Source organism: Sparus aurata, chromosome 22 (assembly GCF_900880675.1).
Source record: "Sparus aurata chromosome 22, fSpaAur1.1, whole genome shotgun sequence".
Taxonomy (NCBI): Eukaryota; Metazoa; Chordata; class Actinopteri; order Spariformes; family Sparidae; genus Sparus; species Sparus aurata.
In genome coordinates this window covers 24,430,636-24,456,389 of record NC_044208.1, presented here as the reverse complement: position 1 = coordinate 24,456,389, position 25,754 = coordinate 24,430,636, and the positions used below count along the sequence as shown (strand labels likewise).

The 25,754-nt window shown below is 41.3% G+C and overlaps 1 protein-coding gene across 3 annotated transcripts; it reads left to right on the top strand.

The window, feature by feature from the left end:
- Nucleotides 1–857: 857 nt before the first annotated feature.
- On the top strand, nt 858–25,543 carry ppp2r5cb (protein phosphatase 2, regulatory subunit B', gamma b). 3 transcript variants are annotated; one of them, XM_030405565.1, is made up of 16 exons: nt 858–985; nt 1,540–1,599; nt 5,205–5,367; nt 16,700–16,899; nt 19,692–19,802; nt 19,916–20,008; nt 20,136–20,266; nt 20,363–20,422; nt 20,588–20,696; nt 20,815–20,868; nt 21,151–21,321; nt 21,444–21,571; nt 21,669–21,770; nt 22,043–22,115; nt 22,430–22,546; nt 22,735–25,543. In XM_030405565.1, exons 1-16 carry the CDS (start codon nt 959–961, stop codon nt 22,867–22,869), a joined length of 1,734 nt encoding a protein of 577 aa, XP_030261425.1. In that variant the 5' UTR covers nt 858–958; the 3' UTR covers nt 22,870–25,543. The 3 variants fall into 3 exon arrangements, with proteins under 3 accessions (XP_030261425.1, XP_030261424.1, XP_030261426.1); XM_030405564.1 differs by having other exon boundaries at nt 5,202–5,367; XM_030405566.1 differs by lacking the exons at nt 858–985; nt 1,540–1,599; nt 5,205–5,367 and adding an exon at nt 11,291–11,520.
- The last annotated feature ends 211 nt before the right edge of the window (nt 25,544–25,754 follow it).

Sequence of the window (25,754 nt, the reverse complement as noted above, 5' to 3'; positions counted from 1 at the left end):
ATACTGAATACAAATCACAAATGCACCATCTTGTGTCTTCCCTCCCTCCACAGCACGCCTGCTCCACATTCACTCATCCAGTATTTTCTATGAGCCCACACAAGTAATCCAATATTATGTGTTACAGGTGTTGGTGGAGAAGGAAGAACTGTGACGAACACAGGAAAAAACAAAACAAATGACTGAAAAATAAGTGGACATTTCAAATTGATAAAATAAAGTATTTTATATGAACATTTTATTTATCTTTTTATTTGTATTTAACCTTTATTTAACCAGGAAAGACTCATTGAGATTAGAAATTTCTTTTTACAAGAGTGTCCTGGCCAAGACAGGCAGCAGCATAATCATTCATACACACAAACACAAGTTTGACCCAAACATTAAGAGACACTTAGCAGCCAAAACACAAAATCACAATGTGCACAGAAAATATGGTCGGAATGCCCAAGTTGACATCTTCAAATTGTCCGTTTTGTGCAGTCCAACAGTGTAAAATCTAGATATTAACATTATAAAAAAGTGCAGACCAGAGACCTTTTGACATTTTTGCAGAAAAATGGCTAGAAACACACCCAGGCTTATGAATTGTAGGCTAAATTTTACACCCACTTGTGAAATTTTGAGTTCTAATTTGAGTCAGTACAAAGTACAACTTGAATGACTCAGAGTAAATGAGTGAAAAGATTTTTTTGTTGGAATATGAACATGATGATGCCTGCTGCTGCTGTGTACTCATGTGTTGTAATAGCCGCCTGTCACCAGCAGGGGGCTCCCGCTGCCCCTACTGGTGATGCTCAGCGCGTCAGTCTGAGCCGTTGGGGTCAGCTGACGGACAGCAGCCAATCACAGGGCGACGACGGGCTGGAGCCGCCTTACAGTGTGGTGCCCTGAGAGTTGTCAAGGTTTTGATTGTGGAGTATTCGAGAGGGGAAGCAAGGGCGGCTACGCTTGTACAATGCCGAATAAAACGAAAAAGGACAAGGTGAGTTGGAGAGAGGTTATGACTGCTGCTGCAAAGTTTGCATGAGGTGCATTTGAGTGTGTTTTATCGATAAACCGGCTTCATTAGAAGACATTTAGCAACGGGCGCAGTGTCCCATCACATTAATGTTAGCCAACCAGCAATAATCACCAGCTAGCCGCTACCCTGCCAACATGTTAGCGCTTGGTACGCTTTACCTCTTTTATTTGAAAGCGTTATCAAAAGTGAGATATGTTAGAATATTAATGAACGTGTTCCTTGAAAATGTGTGTTTTTTAAAAAAGTGTGAATGTATGGACTTTTGTCTTTTTTATAAAGCTGGAAGCCGGGGTCGTATGAAAGGGATTGATTTTGAAGTAACGTTTGCTAGCTAGCAGCAGACCTGCCAGTGTATTCAAACAGGAGTGTGAGACTGGGTGGGCAGGCGTGCTATTTTTAGCAAGGATTCTTCCATGGCTGCTGCATTCATTGATAGACTGCTCGCTGGTGTTGTCAACCTACTTATGTGGTAATGTCCCAGTTGACTTCGGTGCTTTTAACTTTTTTTCTTTCAGGAGACCCCCAAGTCTGGCAAAGTGGGCAAGAGTGGAGGACAAGAGAATACAGATCATGAGGTAGGCTCACAGTGAAGCACCTGCAAAACAGTAGGACTTTTGTCTGACATAAGTTCAAATGCCACTGATAATACGTGTGTCTGAGAGAGGGCTGCCTTATCAGTGACAATGCGAATTGCCACCCTGCACTATCAGTGTCCATTGCAGTGATTCAGGGGAAGGTCTGTAAAAAGAAACTGATTCTCAGATAGGATGAGACCATGCCCTTAAAATCAGTGCTAAATACGTTGTTTTCCCTGCCTGTTACGATTTTTATAGATGCACAGTATATCATGTGAATCACAGTTTATAAATATCACAGGAGGTGGCTGTGCAATCTGAAATGCACCACAATAACCCCCACTATGTACAGAGCTTATGTTGATATTTTCACTGAAACAGGCCAGCATGGTGTTGATACAACTATGGGTTATATAAATAAAATGCACTTGACTGTTAAAGCAGGCACTCAAATGGAGGACAGTAAAACCTCCTCTGGAGTGGGGGGGGAGAAAGTCTTGCTTGATGTAGACCTCATGATTCTTTGAACATGCTTCTCGCAGCCACATTTTGTCACATAGCAAGCAATGTGTGTTTTTGATCCTCCATAGCTTTTTTCGACTCCTGTCACATAAAAGTCATCAAGATTTGCCCACACACACTACTCGGGCTCAGATGGTGGTTAGATGTGCAAGTATACCCTGCTCATGATGTCTCGTAGCAGCTGTAATCCTGTGTAGTGAGAACCAAATCACAGCTTGGGGCATTTCATGTACTCGCTTGATTGAGTGGTTCTTGGTGCAAAAGCTACCATCAGTGAAATTGTGGCTGAACTCCTCTAAATGAGAATCTCATGAAATCACTGTGCTGTGGATCGTTTGGTTGCTGGCTTCTGTTGGTGTGTAGAGCATTCATTGACAGGGCTGGATTGTACCTGGGTTATGGTTGCCCTTCTCGTGACTCACACTGCAGTTTGTTCATAACCTGGTGCTAAATTACTTGCAGATGACATCAGTTTAGGGCACCAGCCATACAATCAGGTTTACAGAGATTGCTTTCTTATACTGCTGCCATGCACATGCAGTAATATTCTGCATCGGGCTGCACAATCAACTGAAATGTAACCGTAATTGCAATAGACCCAAATGCAATATCCAAATTGCAAGAACTATGCTGTTCTGTTGTACTGTCACACAACAGAGACTCACTGGCTTATAGATGTTGTTCTCTAGATAAATTAAACGTGTTTGTTTGGTACAGTCCCCAATGAATGTCACATCCTCATGATTTTAATTCTATTTGAGTGAATATGAAAATTGTTAATGTAAATATGATCATTCCCACAAATCTTGAATCGTATTGCAGTCATAACATCTGTCTGAATAATCGCAATATAATTTTATTTTACCATATTTTGCAGCCCTATTTTTACAACATAATTTTTACAAAATCTTAAAGATATAATGAAGATTGTAGATAAAAATGTATGCATACTGTACAACCTACTCATAAACCAGGGGACAGATGAAATGACTTGAATATTACACTAATATGATTCTTTTAACTTAACATGAAACAATCAATATAGTTCTAAGGACATTTTTTGTCATACATACAAGAATGCAATATATAAAATGTGGCTAGGAGAATGTACTCACGAAAAACATGTGAACAGATTCCAGTCTACAGGATTGGCGCCTCAGAAATTACCATCTGTCATAAACTCTGCATCTCAAGGCAGGAATTTCTCATGAGATTGCCAGAAACAACTTTTATGAAAAGCCATTGCACTTAGTTTTTTGGAACCTGTCAAGGTGTATAATGAAATGTTGAAAAAATGGTAACACATCTGGAAAAGCCAAAAGCCTTCAGCCAATATTAAAAACCGTTTAACATTGTGTTCATTCTGTAATAACATAGACATCTGGCGGAAATCATTATGTAACATTCTTGCACTGCGTACTGCATTTGTAAAATAGCACTAGGGCATTCAGTGGGACCAGGTGCACAGTATGGTCTCAAACACCATTCTCATGATTTTTCCTCTCTTCCATTATGAAATGCATCTGTTAACAGATCCTACAAACAACAGATCAGACTTCTTTCATGACCTATGTAGTCACCATATCGAAACATCACTGAACCGTTACGGAACGATTTCCACTTCCTTCAACCTTTAAAGACCTGAAGGCTTTTTTTTTTTTCCAGGTCTGCTATGACAGCTGACAGCAAAAGGTGGCCCCCCTACTTACAGGTCATACAATATTCATATTGTATGTGCTGGTCACCATCTGTTTGTATTTTAGTAGCTGCTGTAATACACTGTTCTGTTTATTGTTATTAGAAATGTGCGCCTGAAGTTAATCCCTTTAAGACAATAGTGTATATTTTTAGAGACGTACAGACACATTTTTTCCCTTACCAAGAATAAAAGTAACCATGCATGTATGTTTTGTTACCGATGTGCTTGAAGATACACAAGTTTTCAGAATGATGGATAGACGTGTACATATATTGCGTATATAGATATGTTCGTCTGCTGTTGATCTTTCTAAATTCATTTTTTCCGACCGTCTGTGGTTTCCGCCACCCACCCATCTTTTGTTGGATAATATCAAGCAAGAGCAGAAATCGATAATTCTGATGTGTGTCAGCAGCCTTTTAGCAGAGCTACTCTTGCACCAGCCGTGTGACGGATTGAAATAGCTGCAAGCTGTTGTTGTTACCCCCACCCTTCCTTTTGTCTCATATACACTGTAAGTAGAAGTGTTTAAGATTGAATGAAACATTTATATATATAGCTATAGGACAACCTCATTTGCTTTGGCAAACATCAGTGATGAGGTACATCCAAATCATTCAAATTAGAGAATCATAGACAAATTTTACTACTTTAACGCAATGATCAAACAAGTAAAAGACTAAATTCCTATCTTTGTAAGACATACAGATGTAATCTAGTTCGTAATGGAGGGCAGCTCAGCTTTATTTCCCACTTCCCTCGACAGCTTGGAAGTGGCCCAGGTCCTAAGCTCCCATCTTGTAGCGCTGCAGACTGTGGCCAACTTCATCTGGGTCTTAAATGATTTTTAATAATTCCCCGGTGACTTGGACTGACGCAGCTCCAAAGCTGCATCTGGTGAAGTAAGCCCTGTGCCATCAGGTGTGTGTTGATGAATGGATCCCAACAGGCAGGTGGGACCAGCTGTGAGAAACTTGTCACATTCAGTTGATCCCACATCAGGATTATATCCAGCTCTACAAACCCGCCTGGGTCTTCTGAGACACAGCTTTGTGGCTTTATGAGTGGATAAGAAAATCACAATGGTTTGTTTTTTCAATGCTAACTTGAAAAGTCCCAAGTAGATGTACTGTACTTTTGAATATTAGTATTCATCCATTGGGTAAAATGTGGTTTTGGACCTCAGTAATGCATGACCCTGTTTAAGTGGTGATATACCTAATAGAATAAAAAGGTGTATGGCAGTGGAGCTACTCGGCTAGTGTTGACATACAGTCAGATTTGATCAGATTCCTCCTTGAACTCTCATTCACACTCAGTTCACCACATGTGCTCGCTCTACCACAGTGTCACTAATGTGGGTGTTTTTCTCTTGTTTCAGCAGAGCTCTAACAGGAAGACTGGCAACAGTGTTCCCCCCACCACTCAGCTGCTAAAAGGGAAGCAGCCAGGTTCCCAGACACCTGTCAAAAAGGACAAGAGGCAGAGCTCCTCTCGCTTCAGCCTGAGCAACAACAGGGAGCTACAGAAGCTGCCTGCTTTCAAAGGTATTTACTGGTACAATAACTAAATCCTATCATCTAATCACATAATCATCTCACTGCCTCAGTGCTCTCAGTTTTGGAGTTGTTGCCTGCAATACATGCAAACACGGTTAGTAGAGCTGCTGTTTCCAGGCTGGAAGGGTCTGTACTTGGATGTGGAGTTGTGGTTGTGGAGCAGACAAACTACCATTTTGTGGGCTAAAAAATAAATGTAAAATGTTTTGAAGCTTAATTCAAGACTCAACAAATTGCCCAGAAGCTATATATAGAGCAGAGTTTTCCTTTAGGGCATGTGGGGTAAGGAGTCCCTGTAATCTTCACACAGGTAAGTGCAGGCGTCACAGATATGCATACTTAGAGCTACGCAGGCAGTTATTTACTCACTCTTTCCAAGCTATGATACCTATGAACATCCCCTGCTGCATCATTCTCAGTTTAATACCAAGCTGAGCATGACATTACGCAATACATGGAAACAAACAGAGGACATACATGGCATGGACTTTGCGCTGGATTTAACCCAAGCGTCTATATTTAGTGGTAATCCAGAGATAAAGCTTTAATTCCACGGTCCTTGTGTTTCAGGATGTTGCCAATGACCAGCAATGTCTGGCAGGCATTCTTCTATTCCTCCTCTCGTCCCCCCCTCGTAGAACGTAAACTGGTCGGTCTCTGCAGATGTATATTGATGTTTAATGTCCGAGCTCAGTGCCAGGATTGCACCAGATGGAAAAGTGAGAGATTGATGCTGTTGTTTGGCCCCCGGGCACATTATCTATGCATGTTTCTGTATATGCATGCATGAATAAACACACAAACAGGTTGTCCGCTAACTTTTCCCAGTGCTAAAAAAAATAATTATATAACTTGGCAGTGCAGCCTAAATTGTATTGAATGTGATCTCACTGTTTCATAAGGTGAACAGTAGCAAACATGCACAAGCATCAGTACACTGTTTTTCTGTGACAAGAGTAGGAAAACAAAACAGTGTAGGGCTGCAACTAAGTATTATGTGCATTACCAATTAGTCTGCTTTTTATTATTATGATTTAGTTTTTTACAATTATTAGATAAGTCTATAAAATGTCAGAGTTGTTTCTTTCTGTCTTTAGAAAAGAGTGGCTTTGTTTTTCCTCACTCTTAAGTCTGAATACCCTCCTTGCAGTGAGCATCTTGTTACAACACTTAAGAGCAAAGGCAGCATTCCTTTTCAGGGAGAATTAGCAAATGTTACTTCATTCTTTGGAAGACTTTGCTTATAGGACAAAGTGTCACTATCTGTGACTAAAGGAGACAGCCGCTGTTTTATTGTGTACCATTTGCTCCCAGATCAGTTGTTTCCGCAGGATAAGATTTTATTGAGTCTCAACGGCGTTAATCCTACCATTAAATATACCTGTGTCTTTATCTTAGTTAGACATTAGCTTTGTACTCTGCCAAGAAACCAATGAGTCATTTCTGATTAAAAGAAATAAATAAATAAAAAGCTGCTCATTTCCCACACACCAATGAAAGCTTTGATAACATTCTGCAAAACATTATCCCACAGTGGCCCAGTAGATGTTATCACTTTGTCCTGTCCAAACATGCTCCTCGCATGGCCTCTTTTCTCTCCAGGCATGTTTACCACCTCCCGATGGAAACACATGTCTGAGAGGCTGTCCTGCAGAGCCACAGGGCTGAGGCGAGACTGAAAACCGTGACCAGGAGCGGCCCCTTTCCCCATGAACTCCCCCCCGACCCCAAAAGCAGTTGTGCTTTTTGGGACTCCAGAGCACTTTTTAACTGTCCTAGCATTTGTATATGTTAGCGTGGCAGTTTTAAAGACATACATATCAGGAGATTAATGGGCCTGTTGATTTTGTTGTGGTCTCGTATTTGTATTTGCCAAAAAGCCCAGAACAACAACAGTTGTCGCCTCTGTATGTGTTCTCTAGTAGAGCAAGAGCTATCCTGCATGAAGCGTCTGTCTCACAGGGTTTATCGCCATCTGCTGGCTAGAGTGTCACATTTTTTTAGTTACTGTAACGTTGGTTAACTGGAACAAACAGTTCAGTAGTCAGATGGTCATGTAATTTAACTTACCCTGAATATTTTAACAGTGGAAAACAAACAGAAAAAGGAATTCTAATCAATGAATTTAAGTGTTTTTGCATTCAAAGGCATTTTGTCAGGGTTAAAGTTTAAAAAAACAAGTCATAGAATAGGATCTGCAAAATTTTGGAACATATTATATTTAGTGCAGCACATTTATTTTTAAGTTTTTGGATAAACCACAGTGATTATTCGATTGAGTGGACTGGAAAGAGAGGGATATTAAAGGAAACGTGGGGAAACAATTCCCATGTTGTATCAGTTACTAAAGAAGTTACACCACTTTCCATAGAAACAGAGTCTCTGTAATATTGTTTGCTTCACTTATGTGTGGATGATACATACAGAGCCAAGAATGCTCAGAGGTAATCCCATCTTTTTTATTTAATTCCTGTATGTCTTTTTAAAATAGTTATTGTTCTTTAACAGCCATTTCTTGCAGAGCAGAAAGGCCTGAAGTGACACTGAAACTCACGCTGATATGTTTTTTTACCGTGGCTGGCAGGATGCAAAAGGGCAAGGCAGGATTCAGGGAAGGGTTTCCTGTCCCACTCCTGCAGGTGGTAGAGGAAAAGACTCTCACACCTCATGAGAGAGACTTCCCTAGTCAAACACTTCATAGAAACACAGAAACATAACTTGGGTTGATGAGGCTGTAATACCTTGCAATATTTTGGCATGAGTCTGCTACTTTAAAGTAAAAAGATGCAAACACATCTTGTGCTTGACCTGCACTCAAATGTTTGTGCCCACAACGGTTCATTATACCCTTTTGGTAAACATCCGGTATGCATTGTATATATCGTACCATAAAAATATTTGTAAACAATAGTTCTCACTATGTGTGAAAGGAAATTGGCAGCTTTTCATACAATTATTATAAACTGTTTCTCAGTAATGTTGCACAGTTTTAGTTGCAGTAATTATGGTGATTGTCATTGCGTGTGTTCAGCTTTCATGCAGCCACAGGTGTTTCCACTTTGCCTACATTTGTGATAATGCTCTCAGTTGAATGGCAGCAGAGATTTTGAACTGTTCATATTTGCTGTCTTTATGTGACAGAGATACAGAGCAGCCATGAAGAACATGGCTTGAATTTGAATGGATCACTTTGAGAATTGATCTAGGATATAGATAAAGCTGTTTCTGTCACTGAAAGCTGCTTAGGGGGAAAATTAAGTTCCGCTGCCGTTAAAAGAGCCCCAGCTGTATAGATTTAGGCCTTAAGTGCTTGTAAAAGAGGAATCATGACACTGAAGATCAGCAGACCTTTGAATGAACCACTTAACTGGCCTGCTGCTATCAATGATGACTTATGAGAAAGCTCTGCTATAACACAAGCCAGCACGCTCTCCATCCCATCCAGGAGCAGACTCATGATGCCTCACAAGTTCGCTGTCTTTCCACCGACAGAAATAGCACAGACAGCAAAAAATGCTCAAGCCTGTCGAATGCATGTGCCAAAGGAGCATTTGGAGAGCGTTTGTAACAAGTGGGTGTGTTTGGCGATGTCTTGTCTTGGTCAGAACAACAGATCTTCTGATGGGAGGTTGCCTCATGACTAGGGATCAGAATGGCAAGAAAGAACCCTTTATACGCTCAGACTAGACCCTGCTGCTGAAATACCCCAATATTGTATATATTAGGAACGGACAGACTTGATGTTAGAGTCACACTGGAATGTTTTGCTTGGGATTCAGTCCCTTTTTCTGTCTTTTACCCTAGCTGAAGACATTCAAGGTTGCTGACTTTGCTGACGAACACAAACAGCTGGTTTAGAGTTTGCAGCCGGTGCAGCAGAAGCAAAGGCCAGTCAAACCAAAAACCTGAAAGAGTTTGATTAGGGAAGAAACACAGAGAAATCAATCATCCTGAGTTAGCTTTTTCTTCTGAGTAAGCTTACTAGCTACAGTTGACTAACATGATGTTTTTCCTTACATTTGACCAAATACGGTTTTGTGAAATCAACCATTAGCTGATGTCGTCCTTCTATCTGATGATCATTAATTAAATGAGCAGCACAGATACATAGGTGAGATCTTAAGTCATCCAGTTGCACAAAATCAAGCTGTGATTGCCACAATCATTGAGAAACAATGTAAAGTTCTATTCTGCAATCAGTCGGATACATTACAACAGTCAGATGGGGAGACATGAGCAAATGCAAACAGACCATAGAAATTTGGTGCTTTTGTCAAACATGACGTTCCGACTTGAACCACACGAACATCTCCTGCACCTTTTAAAGCAGAAGTACAAACCCGCAGGGAGGAGCTGTGACACGATATTATGTGTTGAAACAGCTGTGCTTCTAAAAAAACCCTGCAATGAATAAATTTTTTTCACATATTACACATGACATAAAGTAAAGTTAGATAAAGTATTTTGACTTAGATCACACCTCTTTGATTTTGAAACTATGTCAAAGTTACCCAACTACATTGAACCAAAGTTTGTTGTCTCTTATTTTTGGCGTGTCAAACAGATACAAAGGATGCTTTAATATGATTATAATGCAACAAGACTTGTCCTTTCAGACCTTTATAATCTTGACAGGCACTGACATTCATGAGGAGTAAAAAATAATTGTCTAGTGTGAAATGTGCGAATGTGTATAAAAGTGCAGACTGTGAGACTTTGTACTTTACAAAAAAAGGAAGCATATACTCAGGTCAGTACTACACAACCTCTGTTCACATAAACAAGTGGGTGGACTTTCTTTGGTACAAAATTGCTAATCCTCATGGGGTAAGAAAAAAAGTGCAAGTGCAAAGGAAATGGCCTTTACTTAGTAGTGTCTCGCTTGCTCTTATTTTAGGAGTGCCCCTCCTAGAATGTGTGACAGTGCAGCAAGCACTGATAACAAATTTGGGACTATACGTTATCCTTCTCCAAAATGCAAAGAACACGCCGTGCTTTGCATTTGCATGGTTTTGCATGGTTCTTAGTCGGGCAAAACGTGTGTGTATGTGTCAGTATGCATGATCCTTGCGGCACGATGACACACAGTACACAGGTATTGGTGATTGTATATGTTGTGATTGTGGGTGGATGCGCACTATTACTCAACCTTTCCACCCTGATTGTGAGAATAATTGTCTTGTTGCTTGATTTGCTTCAAAAAGGGGGTTGTTTAATCACACTCGGTCTGTCATGATGGTTTTAGTGTCAGCACCACCGTATATGTGCTCTCTTCCCACAAAGCTTTACAGTGCAGGGTTTTGCTGCTGAGGCAGACAGAGTGCTGCTCGCTACATATGCACATCCTGTCTTGCTCACATTGAGACTTCCTGCCTTCCTGTTTCTCTGTCACATACACCTGGGCTCAGGCTGTGGTCCTGGAGAGCCATCTGTCACGCAAAAAGTCACACGCATGCACACAAAGACGGCACACGTATACAAAGGGCTTTTGTCTGACGGTGTGAAACAGTCTCTTGTCTTGTACAAACTTGTACAAGTAATTGTAATTGTTTAATTATGCCAGTTGTGGTGTTGCGGTTAGTTGTTGTCATGTCAGGTTGTGAATGAGAAATGAGGAGTGTCCCTTTACCTGTCTTCTCATTCACAGTGGCTACATGTTGGATAGTTACTTATATTTCTGGGCCTTATTCTTGCATTTTAAATATAAAACGGGTTAAACTGGAGTCTGTTTGTAGTTTTGTGCTTCAAAACTCTTGACAGATGTAGCTGCTCTCTGCTCCAATCACAGTAACAGTCCCACCCCTTTCCCCCCAGCCCACCAGCCAATCCCTTCCCTCATGTTTATGTATTCTGACAGCCAGCCCCATGTGATTGCAGCTAGCCAACCGGGTGGCTGCAGAGAGCTATGACATCACTAACTAGCTGGTTCCCTCCAGCAGCAGGGGAGCTTCATTTTCTGCTCCGAGTGTTCGTGCTAAAATGGAGGCTGGCTCCTCGCCTTAGCCCGGGCTGCCCTCTTCTCCCCTGTCTCCTGCCTCAGCCCACTGATGTTGGCATGTACTAGAGCCGCCACTGGGATGGTTCTGGATGCACCGAGCTCCAATGGGCCTTTCCAGCCTGTGGCCCTCATGCATTTTAGAGGTGAGAATAGGAAATTTGCCTCCTCTGCTTGTTCTGTATTTCTGTGTTTTCAAGGGGGAAATGAGCAAAAAATTGTTGCCATATACTTTGGAATTTTGCACAAGAGAATAATTGTGTCAGAGGACTTTTCTAAAAGTTGCTGTGAGAGAGTGAGAGCTTTCACCCTCTTAGTGCTGGTGGCAGGAGTATTTTTGGAGGAGGAAGCGGGGGATTGTGTTTGTATGTCAATGAGGAAGGGTTCTGCCAAGACGGTGCATAGCTAAGCTTGAGTCAGGGAGGGAGGGCGAGGAGGAGAGAGTGAGGAGTGCTAGTTTTGAGTCTCCCATCCCCCCATCAAGGCTGCTGATGTCATAGGAAGTGAGGTCAAAGCTTGTTGCCAATATGTGCGTTTGCATTGTATTGTATATGTGGTGTCAGCTGACACACGTGCGACGCTGAAATGCTCCTCTGGCTGTTGTTGAATCTCCTGTTGGCTTCTGAGTTCCGAGCCTGAAGCCGGGACCCTCAGCAGGTCTCCAGCTTGTAAAACAGAAACAGACTCTAGATGCAGGCTAAGAGTGAGTGATGTAGTGTAACAAATTCAAGACTAATGTTTGTTCATTTATCAGTTTCTCTGCAACCAACTTCTCTCTAGAAACAGATGTGACCATGTACATTCATCATGTAGCTGTTCTCCTATCTGTTAGTCGCATGCTGTGACTTGCGAAGGCATTCTTTCAGTAAAATTGTAGGCATAATTAAAGCCATATAATAACATATAGCCACCTGTCCTAATGTGCACCGGTTGGCATATATCCACATTGACACAGAGTATGTTAAAAATAATTAAAGGTGTTGCCAATTTATTAGTCAGTTAATTATATAATCACCAGCTGTTATTGCAGGATTTTAGATTGGGAGTATTTTCTTTCCACGACCGGTTTCCTGCGTGCATGCTGGCGTCTTTAGATGAGTAAAGGTTATTTGCCCATCCATGCAGAGAGGCCTGTGTGTGAAGTCCGCAGTTGCACAGCATGTCACTTAATATTTTAGGCCTGTTCAGAAACCCTAGTGCTGTTGTGTAACAGGAGCTGGTAGACCTCTTGGTACTCGGTGTTTGATCAGCTGAGGTGCTTATGGATGGCCCTAACTTTCAGTTCATTAGTTACAAGCACAGATCTTTCAGGTGCGGGTGAATTCAACCCTGAAATCAGTCGGTACACTTGGAGTATTTAACTTGAAACTTGGAGACTTCCAAAAACATTTAGCTTTTGAGGTGATGAAGTTGGGTCGCCACAGTTAAAGCACTGAACACTTTTGTTGTTGTTGTGTATTTAGATAAATACTAAGAGATTTGTATGCACCTTTTCTTTTCCTTGTCTAAAACGAAAAGGGCTTATTACTTCCTGTAGATATTGTACCTGCCAGATCTGTAGCAGGGAAACAGTAAGCGACAATAATCGACACAGAAGGCGGTAACAAGTATTCTTTTTATGTTGCAGCTTCACAGTTTAAAATGGCAGCTTTGTTGGAAAGGAAGACAGAGCAAAGAAAATACTCAGCTGTGTCTTACATAAACACAGTGTTGAAACAAAAACAGCTCCCCATTAGGGTTCTCCACGGATGTGGTAGCCAAAGCTCAGGGGTGAAGCAAATTGCCAGCTGTTCGACCTTTGATGCGGTTGATTAGATCTTGTTTGTGGCCAAAACTTTGGATGAAGGGAAATAAAGTATGATGTTACTGCAAAGCTACTTACAGGCTTGTCACTATTCAACACTCCGTCTGAATATAGACTTAAAAATGTTTTGTATTCAGCTGGCTCGACTCCAGGTTTCAAGGTACGGCACACGATGGCCCTAAAGGCTGATGTGCGCTTGAAGAACAAGTTGTACGATTCCTTATCCACAATTGCTGGAAATCCAGATTTTGAATATGTTTCTATGAGGGCTCATTTTTGGATTATAAAACCAAAGTACTTTTGGGTTCAAGAAATCAATACATAGGATTGAGAGAAGAAAAGTTTGCATGTACAGGTAGCACACAGGTAGCTGTATTTTGTGTGCATGTGTGTTGAATACCAGCCGTGACTCAGAAACATGGAGGTGGAGGGAAAGACCGTAGATGGTGCTGTGAGTCCCAGGTGTGGGAGTGTGCAGAACCTGCAGTACTGGATGTCTTAGAATTAACTTATTTCAGCAGTGCCAAGTAATTACATTTTTGTTTGGCATCAACTCCGATGTTTGTACCAGTGCCTCCACATGCTGTAGAGGCCATAATCACAAGAGAGCTGTGTAGAAAATACTGTAAAATTAATGATTAAACATTACACTTTCAGCTGTTTCCAGATAAGTTTGAGGAGTATATCAGCTGGCAGACAAAATGTCTAGTGAACGATAAAAAAAAACAGCTCAATATTCTGGTGACTAAAAGGGAGATTTTATAAATGATGGTTATGTGGCAAAATGCTACTTAAAAAGATGTCGACAAAACTAATGCCATTTTTTGTTCAAAGATTGTGCCTACATATGCAAGTGGTGTGTGTGTGTGTCTGTTTCCTGTTGTGAGAAAGTACCTAGTCAGACCTGTCAGTTGCTTTGTGGGTTCACAGAATCAGTATGGAGATTTTTTTTCATTCATTTTTCATCACTTATCTAGAATCTGAGTTTCACAGTTTTGTGAAGTGCAAAACTTTTCGTTGAGGCCGAAGCTTGTTGTTACTATCTGATGTTGCCGCTGTGGTTCTGTATGTGATGTGAAGTTAAAGTAAATCGATTGATGGCATCCACACGCCGATCACTTTTGTCAGTACAGGTTCATGTAAGAGTTGAGTGTTAATCATTTGAGTCGTCAAGGTTGTTTCTGATATAATCAACCTCATTTTTATTTTATTTTTTAAATTATGAATAAGTTCAGTACTCTTAATTACCTTTTTTTTAATTATAATTTGTCATAATTTCTCTTCTAATTTTGTGTTCGTTGTGGTTTGGTTTTAGGATATGTTTCTTAGGAACATCTTGGACAAGGATAAAGCTGTGTTTTATGTGAAACCTGTTGCAGTTCTTACCAAATTCCCAATATGATTTAAAATATATATATTTTACGACAATTTAATGGCACAAAATGGATTCCAACACCTCTGCATTTCTACCATTATATTAAGTGTTGTAGAAAGTGCTGACCTATTCATGTTGGGCATTCTCCTGACTCCCAGCTGGTATTATCTGTGAGGTCAGTTTGGCTGACACATCTCTTGGCCTCAGCTGATGGCCACAGCAAATCGGCAGCATATGATTTCAGTGTAACAACAGCAGCCGCAGCAGCTTGCATACATCTTTGATTAGGAGCGGCCGGTCACCCCCCGGTCCAAAGTCCCATCCCTGCCTGTAGTCACCATGGTGATGTGCAGTACACATGCAGATTGTTAATGGGGAGACGAGACTGACTCATAAATCACAAGCTGGGATGAACAAATCCATGCTGCCCCAAGGCATAAATCCAAACGTTGGACAAAAATGAATGAGCACCACTGCACTCGTTTTTAGTTTATGGTGCTTTTTGTGTATGTGGAATCTGACCAACTGAGGCTGAATGATTTGCAGGAGAAGCTGTTTGTCTGTTGTCATTGCTTACAGGCTGATACGGACATTTGTCTGTGTGAAAGTGCAGTAGTTATACCTTTGGTGAAAGCAGTGTGTCCCATTGCAGAACCTCCAGCATGACGGAGTGTGTTTTACAAACATTGATTATAGTAATGGTGTCTTATCTGGTCAGTCATAAGTCAGTAACAACTGATTTAAAGCATACAAAATGGCTATTTTAAAATCCCTGCCATGTTTACTTGTAGTTCTAGCGCAGCTCTGAAGCGCTTTTACTTGATGTTGTACTACGTGACCCTAAGCACCTTATGTCTTCGAAACATTTTTGAGTATGGGAACACCTCGAGGTTCTTTGGGAGCAGACTTGTAAGTGCAGAACAAAAACCCTCTGGTGATTCTACATGTAGCTCCTGTGCTCCGAGCTCATATTAAGGGTTGCTGAAAGTTGCCACATTAAGCAGAAAACATACCTTTATTGAGCAGGTCTATATTTTAATACTTGTCTTATTTTCTAATAATGTTTACTTTATTGATTAATTGATGGTGCATCATATCGCGAATAAGTGTTTTGGATGATTGGTACTAATCAGTGATTTATATGAGGCAGCTGTTGAAAGAGGATAATGCATGCACGCTGGCACGGAATGGAGGCTGGCTCATTGACTGAGTGTGCAGAAGCTACAAAAACGTGTAATGACTTTTAAATTGCAGGCTAATGATTATACACACACACACGGACAGACAGGTGTGGCTTAATTTTCCTGGAGGTAGATTTAGAGCCTCTGCAAGATTGATGTAGTGTGATGCTGTCGTTATTGATTTATGAAGTCTTTAAATGCAGTCTCTACATGTCACCACACGAACTCCACAGCAGCAAATTACAGCTGTGCTGGACCTATATGACCGTAAAGATTTGGGACAAATTGTCATTTACTGCGAAAGTCGGGGTGGTGGGAGAACTTTGAACAATGATTTTTAGGACTCATCATCAATTATTATCAACTTTTACCTTTGTTGTTTGTTATCTGGTCCAGGTTTGGATTACTTTAGTTCAGCATCTGGCCTGTATAGTGTTACATGGTTATCAGTGCTGTTGATGATACTGTGAAAAAACACAGTTGTTGATCAAACAGTGATTGTAGGTCAAACTAGTTTCTCAGAGTTATTTAGGGCTGCAACTAGCCATTACTTCTATTGTTGAGTAATCTGTTTTTATTTTCTGTTCTGTATGTTTGGTCTATAAAATGGTAAAACAAAGTGTGTTTCCAAAGCCCAATGTGACATCTTGTTTTGTCCACAACCCAAAGACATTTACTTTACTGTCATACAGGTGTAAAGAAAATAAAAAATATTCAAAAGTTTGAATCAGGATTTTGACTCTTTTTTCCACCCTAAATTACTCACATGATTATCAAAAGGTTGAGCAATTAATTTAATAGGTGGTAATTAATCAAATAATGTCTACAACTCCAGTGGTATTATCCTGTCCTATTAAGATTTACTTTCTGTGTTTTAAGGAGAATTGTTTTCCTGTTTTCTGATAAATCTACACAAAGAATTGAGGCCAGTCGATTCCAACCGTCTCTCTGTTTCTGTCTGACAGATGTTCCCCCTGCAGAGCAGGAGAAGTTGTTCATCCAGAAGTTGCGACAGTGCTGCGTCTTGTTCGATTTTGTCTCGGACCCACTGAGCGATCTAAAATGGAAGGAGGTGAAACGGGCGGCACTAAGCGAGATGGTGGAGTACATCACCCACAACAGGAACGTCATCACAGAACCCATCTACCCCGAGGTGGTTCACATGGTCAGTATTTAGAGGGATTGAACAACAAACTTGGTCATTAATTTTGCATCCAACCAGGTTAGCAGTCATTAATATTATTTTATTTTAAGCTCTCAAACATTTCTTTAATGCTCAGGATGTCATTCGACTGTGAGGCAGTGTTTCCCACAGAATCCCCTTGAGATGTACTGGTGACTTTGATTTCACCAAGGACTATATTTAAAAGCTTTTATTAAGTTCCGTCAAAGTCTCTATTGCTTAGGCTATGTTACGTGAGAGTGGACAGACATGGATGTCAACTTCAACTTGACTGGCGTGCAGACGCATACAACCGCAGGGCGACGATAATAGTTTTATGAAATAAGCCTCCAGTAATAAGCTTCATAAAGCAAATCATGCCGTTCTCGTGGGTCTGGCTTAGATAAGTGTAGCAGCACAGCAGGTCGCTAAGGTTTAAGAATGGTCACCTATATTAATGCCTGAGTTGTCATGTCATTTAGGTGAAAAGGATTTTCTGTCATTGTCTGTAAAGCTCTGTGAAGCAGTCTTGTGAATAAGGCTGTGCTGTGTGTCACTGAATGCATGTGACCATGAGGAGCCATTTTACACAGTAGAATGTAGTTATTGCTTTTATATTCAATTAGCCTCCGTATACAGATCTGCTATTCGTTAAGGCACTTATTTCTTCCCCATGGGAAAAGAATGTACTGTGGTTTCAACTGGCAGCAACACTTACTGCTTTAGACCCATTTTGTCTTTTCTTTTTGGCTCTTTAGTTAGTCTGAGAAGGGTATAGGGAGCAATCACCCCCCAAATCATATAGATTTTTAGGCTCATCTCAGAGAGATTTCTGCCTTCTGACAAATATATAAACAGTAGATGGCACTGCATCTCGTCCATGATTATATGCACATATCCTTCAGAAAGAAAATTAACTACACACAGGTCTGTGAGTAATCGGGTCATTATTTCTGGAAAGAGATATCATTTTTGCCGCTTTGAGCAGCACAACCCAGTGCCATCTTTCTTTCCGGAAACTCAGCAACTCACACCAAACAATCTAAATGGATAAATAACACTGCGGCTAAGTGGAAAAAAAATGTTTCTGATTCAATGAGTGAACTGTCTCTTCAACCTAAATGAGGTCACTAAACCTACAGTACAACGCCTGTAGCTCCTACCTGTGCAGATCTCAACCTTTCCATTCTTTCAGGCTGTATTCAGCGTGCTATTATTGAGCGCCTACTGTATATTTATTAGAGACGTGCTCCACTGGGGTTGTGGCCTGGATGTGTTCATGGTGCCAGGTTTGCTTTCCCAAGCCAAATTAAAAAGCCTTTGATGTTAATCAAAGCCCTGCCTCAATGCCACATGGTAAACTGCAGGTGATCAAGGTGCAAATGTACTCGCATCCTCCTTGTCGTGGCTTCATTTGATCAGCAGAAAATGCAACAGAGCTGCCAAATCAGCATTAAAATATACTCGTATTCCTTGCAGCCCCTTTCCTCTGCCAAAGAGAGACAAAGACTCTTTGAAGTCCACTGCTGGCTTTCATCATCAAAGTATGGAGATTGACACGACAAACTCGTTTGCAGCAATAAAGAGTGTATTCTTATGTTAAGGTCGTATGTATTATTTTCTCCCATAAGCCCTTGTTCTTCCAGGCCATGTTTGATGCCTTGGTGCTCAGGCTTTAGAACAATATTTTAACAGACCTTCGGATGACACGGCAGCGCTTGTTCCATTAGACCCATTCTCTGTGGAGGGAAGTAAGAAAAGGTTTCTGCTAAGAATATAAACATGATGGTGAGTGAGTGTGCACTCTGGAGGGACTGTCTATAAAGTGAGAATAGGCTGAAAGGGAAAATGGATGGATGCTTCCAGTTTAGGGAATTGAATTGCCATTGAAACAGCTGCTATCTCAGACAAGCGTATGGCAAGAGGGAATATCCAACCATAGACACATTTTCATTGATTCGTTTTCATAAGGAAAATAAAAGATTTTGAAGTTGGGTTAACATGATGGACATCCATTTGACGAACCGTAATCCTGTTGGTTAGTGTCTTGGAACAGTTGAAGGCAGTGGAGTGCTGGAAATCATTTTTTGCGGTTGAAACAAGCTAAGTTGTTTCCAAAAAGCAAACTCAAAACTGAAGATAAACCAGTTTGCAGGGGCTACATAATCTTGCAGTGTGTTTTTCGTGTATTTGCACTGTAAGCGACAGTACAATAGCCACCAAACTGTATCTCACTCTTAAAGTCCGTGTTGGCATGGCAATGTTGTAGCAAAGAATGTTCTCCTCCTTAGTTTTTAACATCAGCTCCCCTGAAGCTCTGTTGATTATTTGTTGTAATAGTGTGGCACAAGAGACTGATTGTAAATAGCCTTGTTTGCTTGTCAGACACTCTGGCTGATGGATCTCCGAGTCTCCCCATCAGCTTCATTATTTCAGCCGTCAGATCTGTTTTAGGAGCAAACATTTAATCAGTGGCAGGTAGACAAATTTAACAGCCAGAGCTTTTGTTCACCAAGGTTTGGCAATAGCAACTGTGTTTTTTTGTCTCACCCTGGCTAAATGCTGCATAAAAGGTTATTGTAGTGTGTGCATTGTGGGTAAAAAGGAGTGTTTACTAAAACACAAACCAGTGACACCTGTTGAGCATCCTATGTAAATAGCGAAAAAAGTCAGCCGCTTCCATCTGTTCAGCAGCACTTACAGAAAGCAGTGTTTGCAGTTGAAGCATCGTATCAATAATCACTGGATCACTAGTTTATTGAGCTGACCTACCCGTCTCTGTTTTTACTCCCCAGTTTGCTGTGAATATGTTCAGGACGTTGCCCCCATCATCCAACCCCACGGGTGCCGAGTTCGACCCAGAGGAAGATGAGCCCACGCTAGAGGCGGCATGGCCACATCTACAGGTACGCAGCACACACACAGTTACACAGACGCACAGACACGTAGGTCTTGCTTCTTTACTGTAAACTGATGACAGTATATCAAAGTCTTGTAACCTCTGCTCTTCTTTCCTCAGCTTGTCTATGAATTCTTCCTACGGTTCTTAGAGTCACCAGACTTTCAACCAAACATAGCCAAAAAGTATATTGACCAGAAGTTTGTAATGCAGGTGAGCATAAACTGATAATTTTGCTTGCATTTGGTTGATGTTTGAGTGTGTTTCTTTACAGATCTTTGTATTTGGTGCTCAGTTGCATTTGTAATTCTTAGTAATCCTGTTTTTTTTCTGTGTGCAGCTCTTAGATCTGTTTGACAGTGAAGACCCCAGGGAAAGAGATTTTTTAAAGACCACTCTTCATCGCATCTATGGCAAGTTCCTGGGCCTGCGAGCGTACATTAGGAAACAGATTAATAACATATTTTATAGGTGAGTGAGGTACATTAGTGACACATTAGCGCCTGTTGTCCTTGTGACTAACGTGAAGTGTTTTGTTCAATGTAACACTGTGTTGCTGTTTTGTAGGTTCATTTACGAGACTGAACACCATAATGGAATAGCAGAATTACTGGAAATATTAGGCAGGTAAGATATTTTTGAGAGGTGCACCCATAAGAAAAACAACTGCTGTTTATGGTTCACAGTGTCCTTCTGTTTTTGCGGTTCATTTCCATGAATGTTTTTTCAGTCCATTAGTTTTACGTACAACTCGAGCACTTCTTTATCTCACGAACACTTTTCTTTTCACAGCATAATCAACGGATTTGCGTTACCACTGAAAGAAGAGCACAAGATATTCCTGCTGAAAGTTCTGCTGCCATTACACAAAGTCAAGTCTCTGAGTGTATATCACCCACAGGTACCCCCCTTAAATATTGTCTTTAATATTGTTATACTTTAAACAATAAACAAAGTCTTCTAATATCAGCATTTACAGTGCTGCAGTGTTGAAACATTATGTCCTGTTTCTCCCTCAGCTGGCCTACTGCGTGGTACAGTTCTTAGAGAAGGATAGCACCCTCACAGAACCGGTAAGATACGATTTATTAACGGGGTTGTGTCGTTAATATTGTTGATTGAAATTTCCTTCAATATCCTGTCTGCTCACGATCAGTTAGTGGCTGTTTTGAATCCGAGGACTCCATTGCCAAAGTCTGGTTTTTCAAATTTCCTTCGTCGACTAGAGTTGCAGTGTGATTTTTCAAATACAAATGATTTCTTTGGGATTGCCTTGTTCGTTATTAGTCGGACAAATTAGATGTCCGTACAATCTTTTTTTCTTTTTTAATAAGCCGTGTGTCCTTTGTGTGCAGACGGTAATGGCTTTGTTAAAGTACTGGCCAAAGACGCACAGTCCAAAGGAGGTGATGTTCCTCAATGAACTGGAGGAGATCCTAGACGTCATTGAGCCTTCGGAGTTCGTCAAAGTCATGGAGCCCCTCTTCAGACAGTTGGCCAAGTGTGTGTCCAGCCCTCACTTTCAGGTCTGACATCATCCTAGTACACAATAACACGTGGTTTAGTTTGTTAGGCACGTGTTTCTTTTCTATCCCACATCTAACGATGTCTGTGTAACGCAACGCTGCTGTAAACTATCCTAAACTAGGTAGCAGAACGTGCTCTGTACTACTGGAACAATGAGTACATCATGAGCCTGATCAGTGACAACGCCGCCAAGATCCTACCCATCATGTTCCCATCTCTCTACCGCAACTCCAAGACCCACTGGAACAAGTGAGTCACCACCCGGGCCGTCCCTCGGGTCTATCTCTGTGTTTCTCCACCAAGTCCGTAAATCAAAAGACCTGTGGTAATCATTGTATGTGTGCAGGACGATCCACGGGTTGATCTACAATGCTCTGAAACTCTTCATGGAGATGAACCAGAAGCTGTTCGACGACTGCACCCAACAGTTCAGGGCAGAGAAAAGCAAGTAAGTGACAACCGAGCCGTCCAAAATCTCAAAGTCTTGCAGCGCAGCCACAGCTCTCTTGGTTTATTACACAGTCACCAACGTCATAGAAAAGGTCGTACAAACATCATTAGAATTGGAAAAAAAGACTACGCAGGCGAGTAATTTAGAGATGTAAACTGGGCCATAAATGCTTTGAACATAACAGATTCATGACGTCAATGTGTCTTTGTGTAAATATTTCCTCCTGATGCCGTCTCTAATGGTTTTGCCTGTTTTGTTGGGATTTTCAGAGAGAAAGCCAAATGGAAAGAGAGAGAAGAAGCGTGGATTAAGATTGAGAATCTTGCAAAGTCAAACCCACAGGTGAGCAAAGACATTTTAACCTAGTAATATATTAATATTGACATCTTCTTACTGACTGAAGCTCCAGTAAAAGTAATCTTTCAAGCCAATTTTATGTTTCTGTTATTACAACAAATATCCATTATACTGCAGCCATTGAATGCAACGATAAAGTTAAAAATAATACAGTGTTGGAGACGCGGGTAGAGGCTCCATATATGTCCAAATAGTCCAACTTGAGTGTGTATTTAAAGTCAAAGGCAGGAGTGTCTGAGTGTGGTGTGGTGTCGTGCTTCTAACCCTTCCTACCCTCTTCTTCTTTTCTCTCTGTACAGTTTCTGATGTACATCGACTCAGGAGGTCCAGACGGTCCGATGGACATGGAGACAGACGGGCCGCTGCTAGATGACGTCAACGCGCTAAAGAAATCAATGGAGGAGGAAGCCACACAGGTTAGGACTGGTTGTGTGTGTGTGTGTGTGTATAGTGTAGTATGGCAGTGAATATTGGGGTGCTTAGATGTGGTTGTCCAGACTTTTCTGTTCACCTTTGCAGACAAGCCACTGTAAAGTGAAATGACAGTAAGAAGGGTTAAAGTGTGTGTTGGTTGCTGAATGTTCTCTTATCTCCATGTGTCCAGATCGAAAAAAACCAGCGTAGAGAGCGCCCGTTGATGCGGAGGAAATCAGAACTCCCCAAGGACATCTGCACCGTCACGGCCTTGGAGTTGCACCGGAGGGCAGAGGAAATGTTGACAACTCACGACGGCCACTAAAGAGACCACCCCAGATCCACCGTAAACCAGCAGCAGCAACATCCAACACCACACAGGCCCGCCAAGGCCAGCACAACAACACGACTCTGGTATCTCAGTCCAGCCCAGCACAACACAGAACTGAAAAACAGTCCCAGCTCCACCTGACACAGAAAATGTCTAAAGCCGCACATCTAAGCCTGGTTCGGCTTTTTCCGGGATGGGCGGTGCTCGGTCCAGCGGAGATGTCTGTGGTGCTGGACGGCCCTGCATGACCGCGACACGCACCGTGCCCTGATCTTCACCCAACACACTGTAGTGTCTCCTTTCCCCTCCCGTTGTTTTTCTCTTCTCCTGTACGCTCAACTGTTCATTTCGGGGTGCTGTGCTGCCCCCTTCTGGTCATTTCTCTCAGGTGTTCTGTTCTGTGTGCGTGTGTGTGTGAGCAGTTCTCTTCTTGCCTCTTCTTTATAGATGTCAGGTGCTTGTACAAATAATATGAGCCCCACACATTAACCTCCACATAGGACGTCGGTGTGATTTTTTTTTTTAAAACAAAACATTGATGAGATAAACTCATTTGTTTCTATATATTTAATATTTTTCTCATAACATTTAAACAATACAGCTGTTTATATTTTTTCCTACATAGTATATCAGGAGCTCCTCTCTGAGTCAAACACACTTCCTGTTCCGTTTGGAGCTTGTTATTTTTTCCCCCCTCACTTAATTTTTCCATTAGCTGTGAAGACTCATTGATCGCTCTGTTAATCAGGACGGGGTCATCTGGGACTCCCAGTCGAGTGTGTCTGGATTAAAAGCATCACAACATCAAACAGTGCTGGCCTGACGGAGGTCCAGGTTTTCCGTTTTTTTTCCCTTTTTATTACCAGATTCGGTGCCATCTTCTCTTATGAATTTAGCTCCTTTTCTTAAAAAAACAGACCCTTTTAAATGTGTAGGCAATAAGTTCACGCAGGTGGCAGTTGTGCGTCGGCAGCTCAAACAATGGTCAGAGAGTTTATTACAGGTTCAGATCCATTCGATCGGCCGTTGGGATTAGCCTTGCCGCGGCAGTTACATGAGAGGGGATTGTGGGATTTATTTTTGGGTTGCCCGATGCATCCAGCCGTTGTAGGAGCGTGTCGAACACGGTCATTAGCATTCAGTACAAGCCGCTGTCATTCATGTGAGGCTTACGAGAGGTCAGAGAGATGTAGTCGCTCGTCTGGGATTTCCACAGTGTCGCGTCGAGAGAAGTCAAACGGGGGGGAAGAAACTGTGCTGATGGCGCCGATCGCTTTTTTCTACTCTTCTCAAGCAAGACCCTTTTGTTTATAAAACACTTGTTCGAGATCAGACCGCTTCATAGATGAGGTATGTTTGGTTTGAAGAGGTCAAACATTAAGCCTTTCTTTTCACAGTGCCTTTTATAGTCTAAGGGGATATTTGCTCAACTGAGAATCGAGTAGTAGCATAAACTATGATGCCAGGTATGTTTAAAAGTCAGTTGTAATAGTGGTTTCCAAAAAAAAACAGATGCGTTTCAAGTCCGTACTTGACACACTTCCAGATGCTTGGACTCCAGCACATGCCTTGTCGAAGCTACAAAGTCGATTATTTTTTTCGTAGTCGGAAGCTAGAGAGGAGAAGCAAATGAAGCACTTCCTGATAAAACTTGAAAGAAAATAGAAACGCAACTGAAAAAAAAAAGAGTTAAGAATTGAAATCCTTGATGCTGTCTGTCTTGGTGTGTGGGTTCACCTCCCCTGGGTGCCTGTCGATGAGAGCACAGGAGAGGAAATCGCCTCCCATCGTGACTTTTTGTCCCATTCTGCTTAAGATTCGTACCATTGTTTGACCCCTTCGGCCCAGACCTGCACACTGGCTGTAACCCCTCCCTCACCACCCTGCAGGGCTCGTTATTTGGACACGTGTTTGATCTGCTTCTGGATGCTTGCAAGTTCTTTTTTTTTTGTTGTTGTTGTTGTGGTTTTTATTCTTCCTTTGCCTGCAGAACCTCCCTATCAGTGTTTCAACTGAATGTGCAAATTGTAAATAATACAGTCGCGTTGTTCCGTTCTCTCCATGTTTGTCTCGAAGAACAACTTTCACCACAGGCCTTTAAGAAAACTCCTTCAGTTGTCCACATCCTCTGATTGCTGGTTGTCCCTTTGGTGACTGTTGTTCTTCTCGAAATGGCTTTAATATTGGCTTCTTTGGAGCTCTCTTCGTTTTACATAAGCTTTGTTTTCTTTTTTCTCTGAAAAGAATGAAGTGTCCTTTAGTATACGTCTCATACTAAATGGCTTCATCTAATATTGTACATATAATGTACTTTTATTTTATGTTATAACTATTATTAAATGGTAGATTTCATATTTTGTACAAATCACCCAGTGTACAGAATACAGAGGTTATTAGCAACTGCAGACAGTTGGTATGTGGCACAGACTTCAACACATGTGACTATTTACATTTAGAAAACCGTATAGAATTTGGATAGTTTTTTATCTATTTGTAATCTGACATCTTTTCCGTTTTTTGTTTTTTTTTCATCTCCAGACATGTGTTGAGATTCTACATACATGAGCTTTTTGTGTGTGCTTTTAACCAAATCTCCAGTGGTGTACATCTATCTATATACAGCAAATAAAGAGAACATGTGAGTTTTATATTTTCATCCTAAAACAAACTGTTCTGCGAGTCATCATTGGTCATATTCGAGTGTTTTATAAAAAACTGTATTTATATGGATTAATCGTGACACTTCCGCCTACGATCCTGATGATGGTAACAAACTAACACAACCACACACACTCTAATTCAGATAAGCAAAGTTCTGGTGGTGATTTGATGTAGGTGAATCCTGTGTTGATCCCTCTGAAACACGAATGTCAAATATT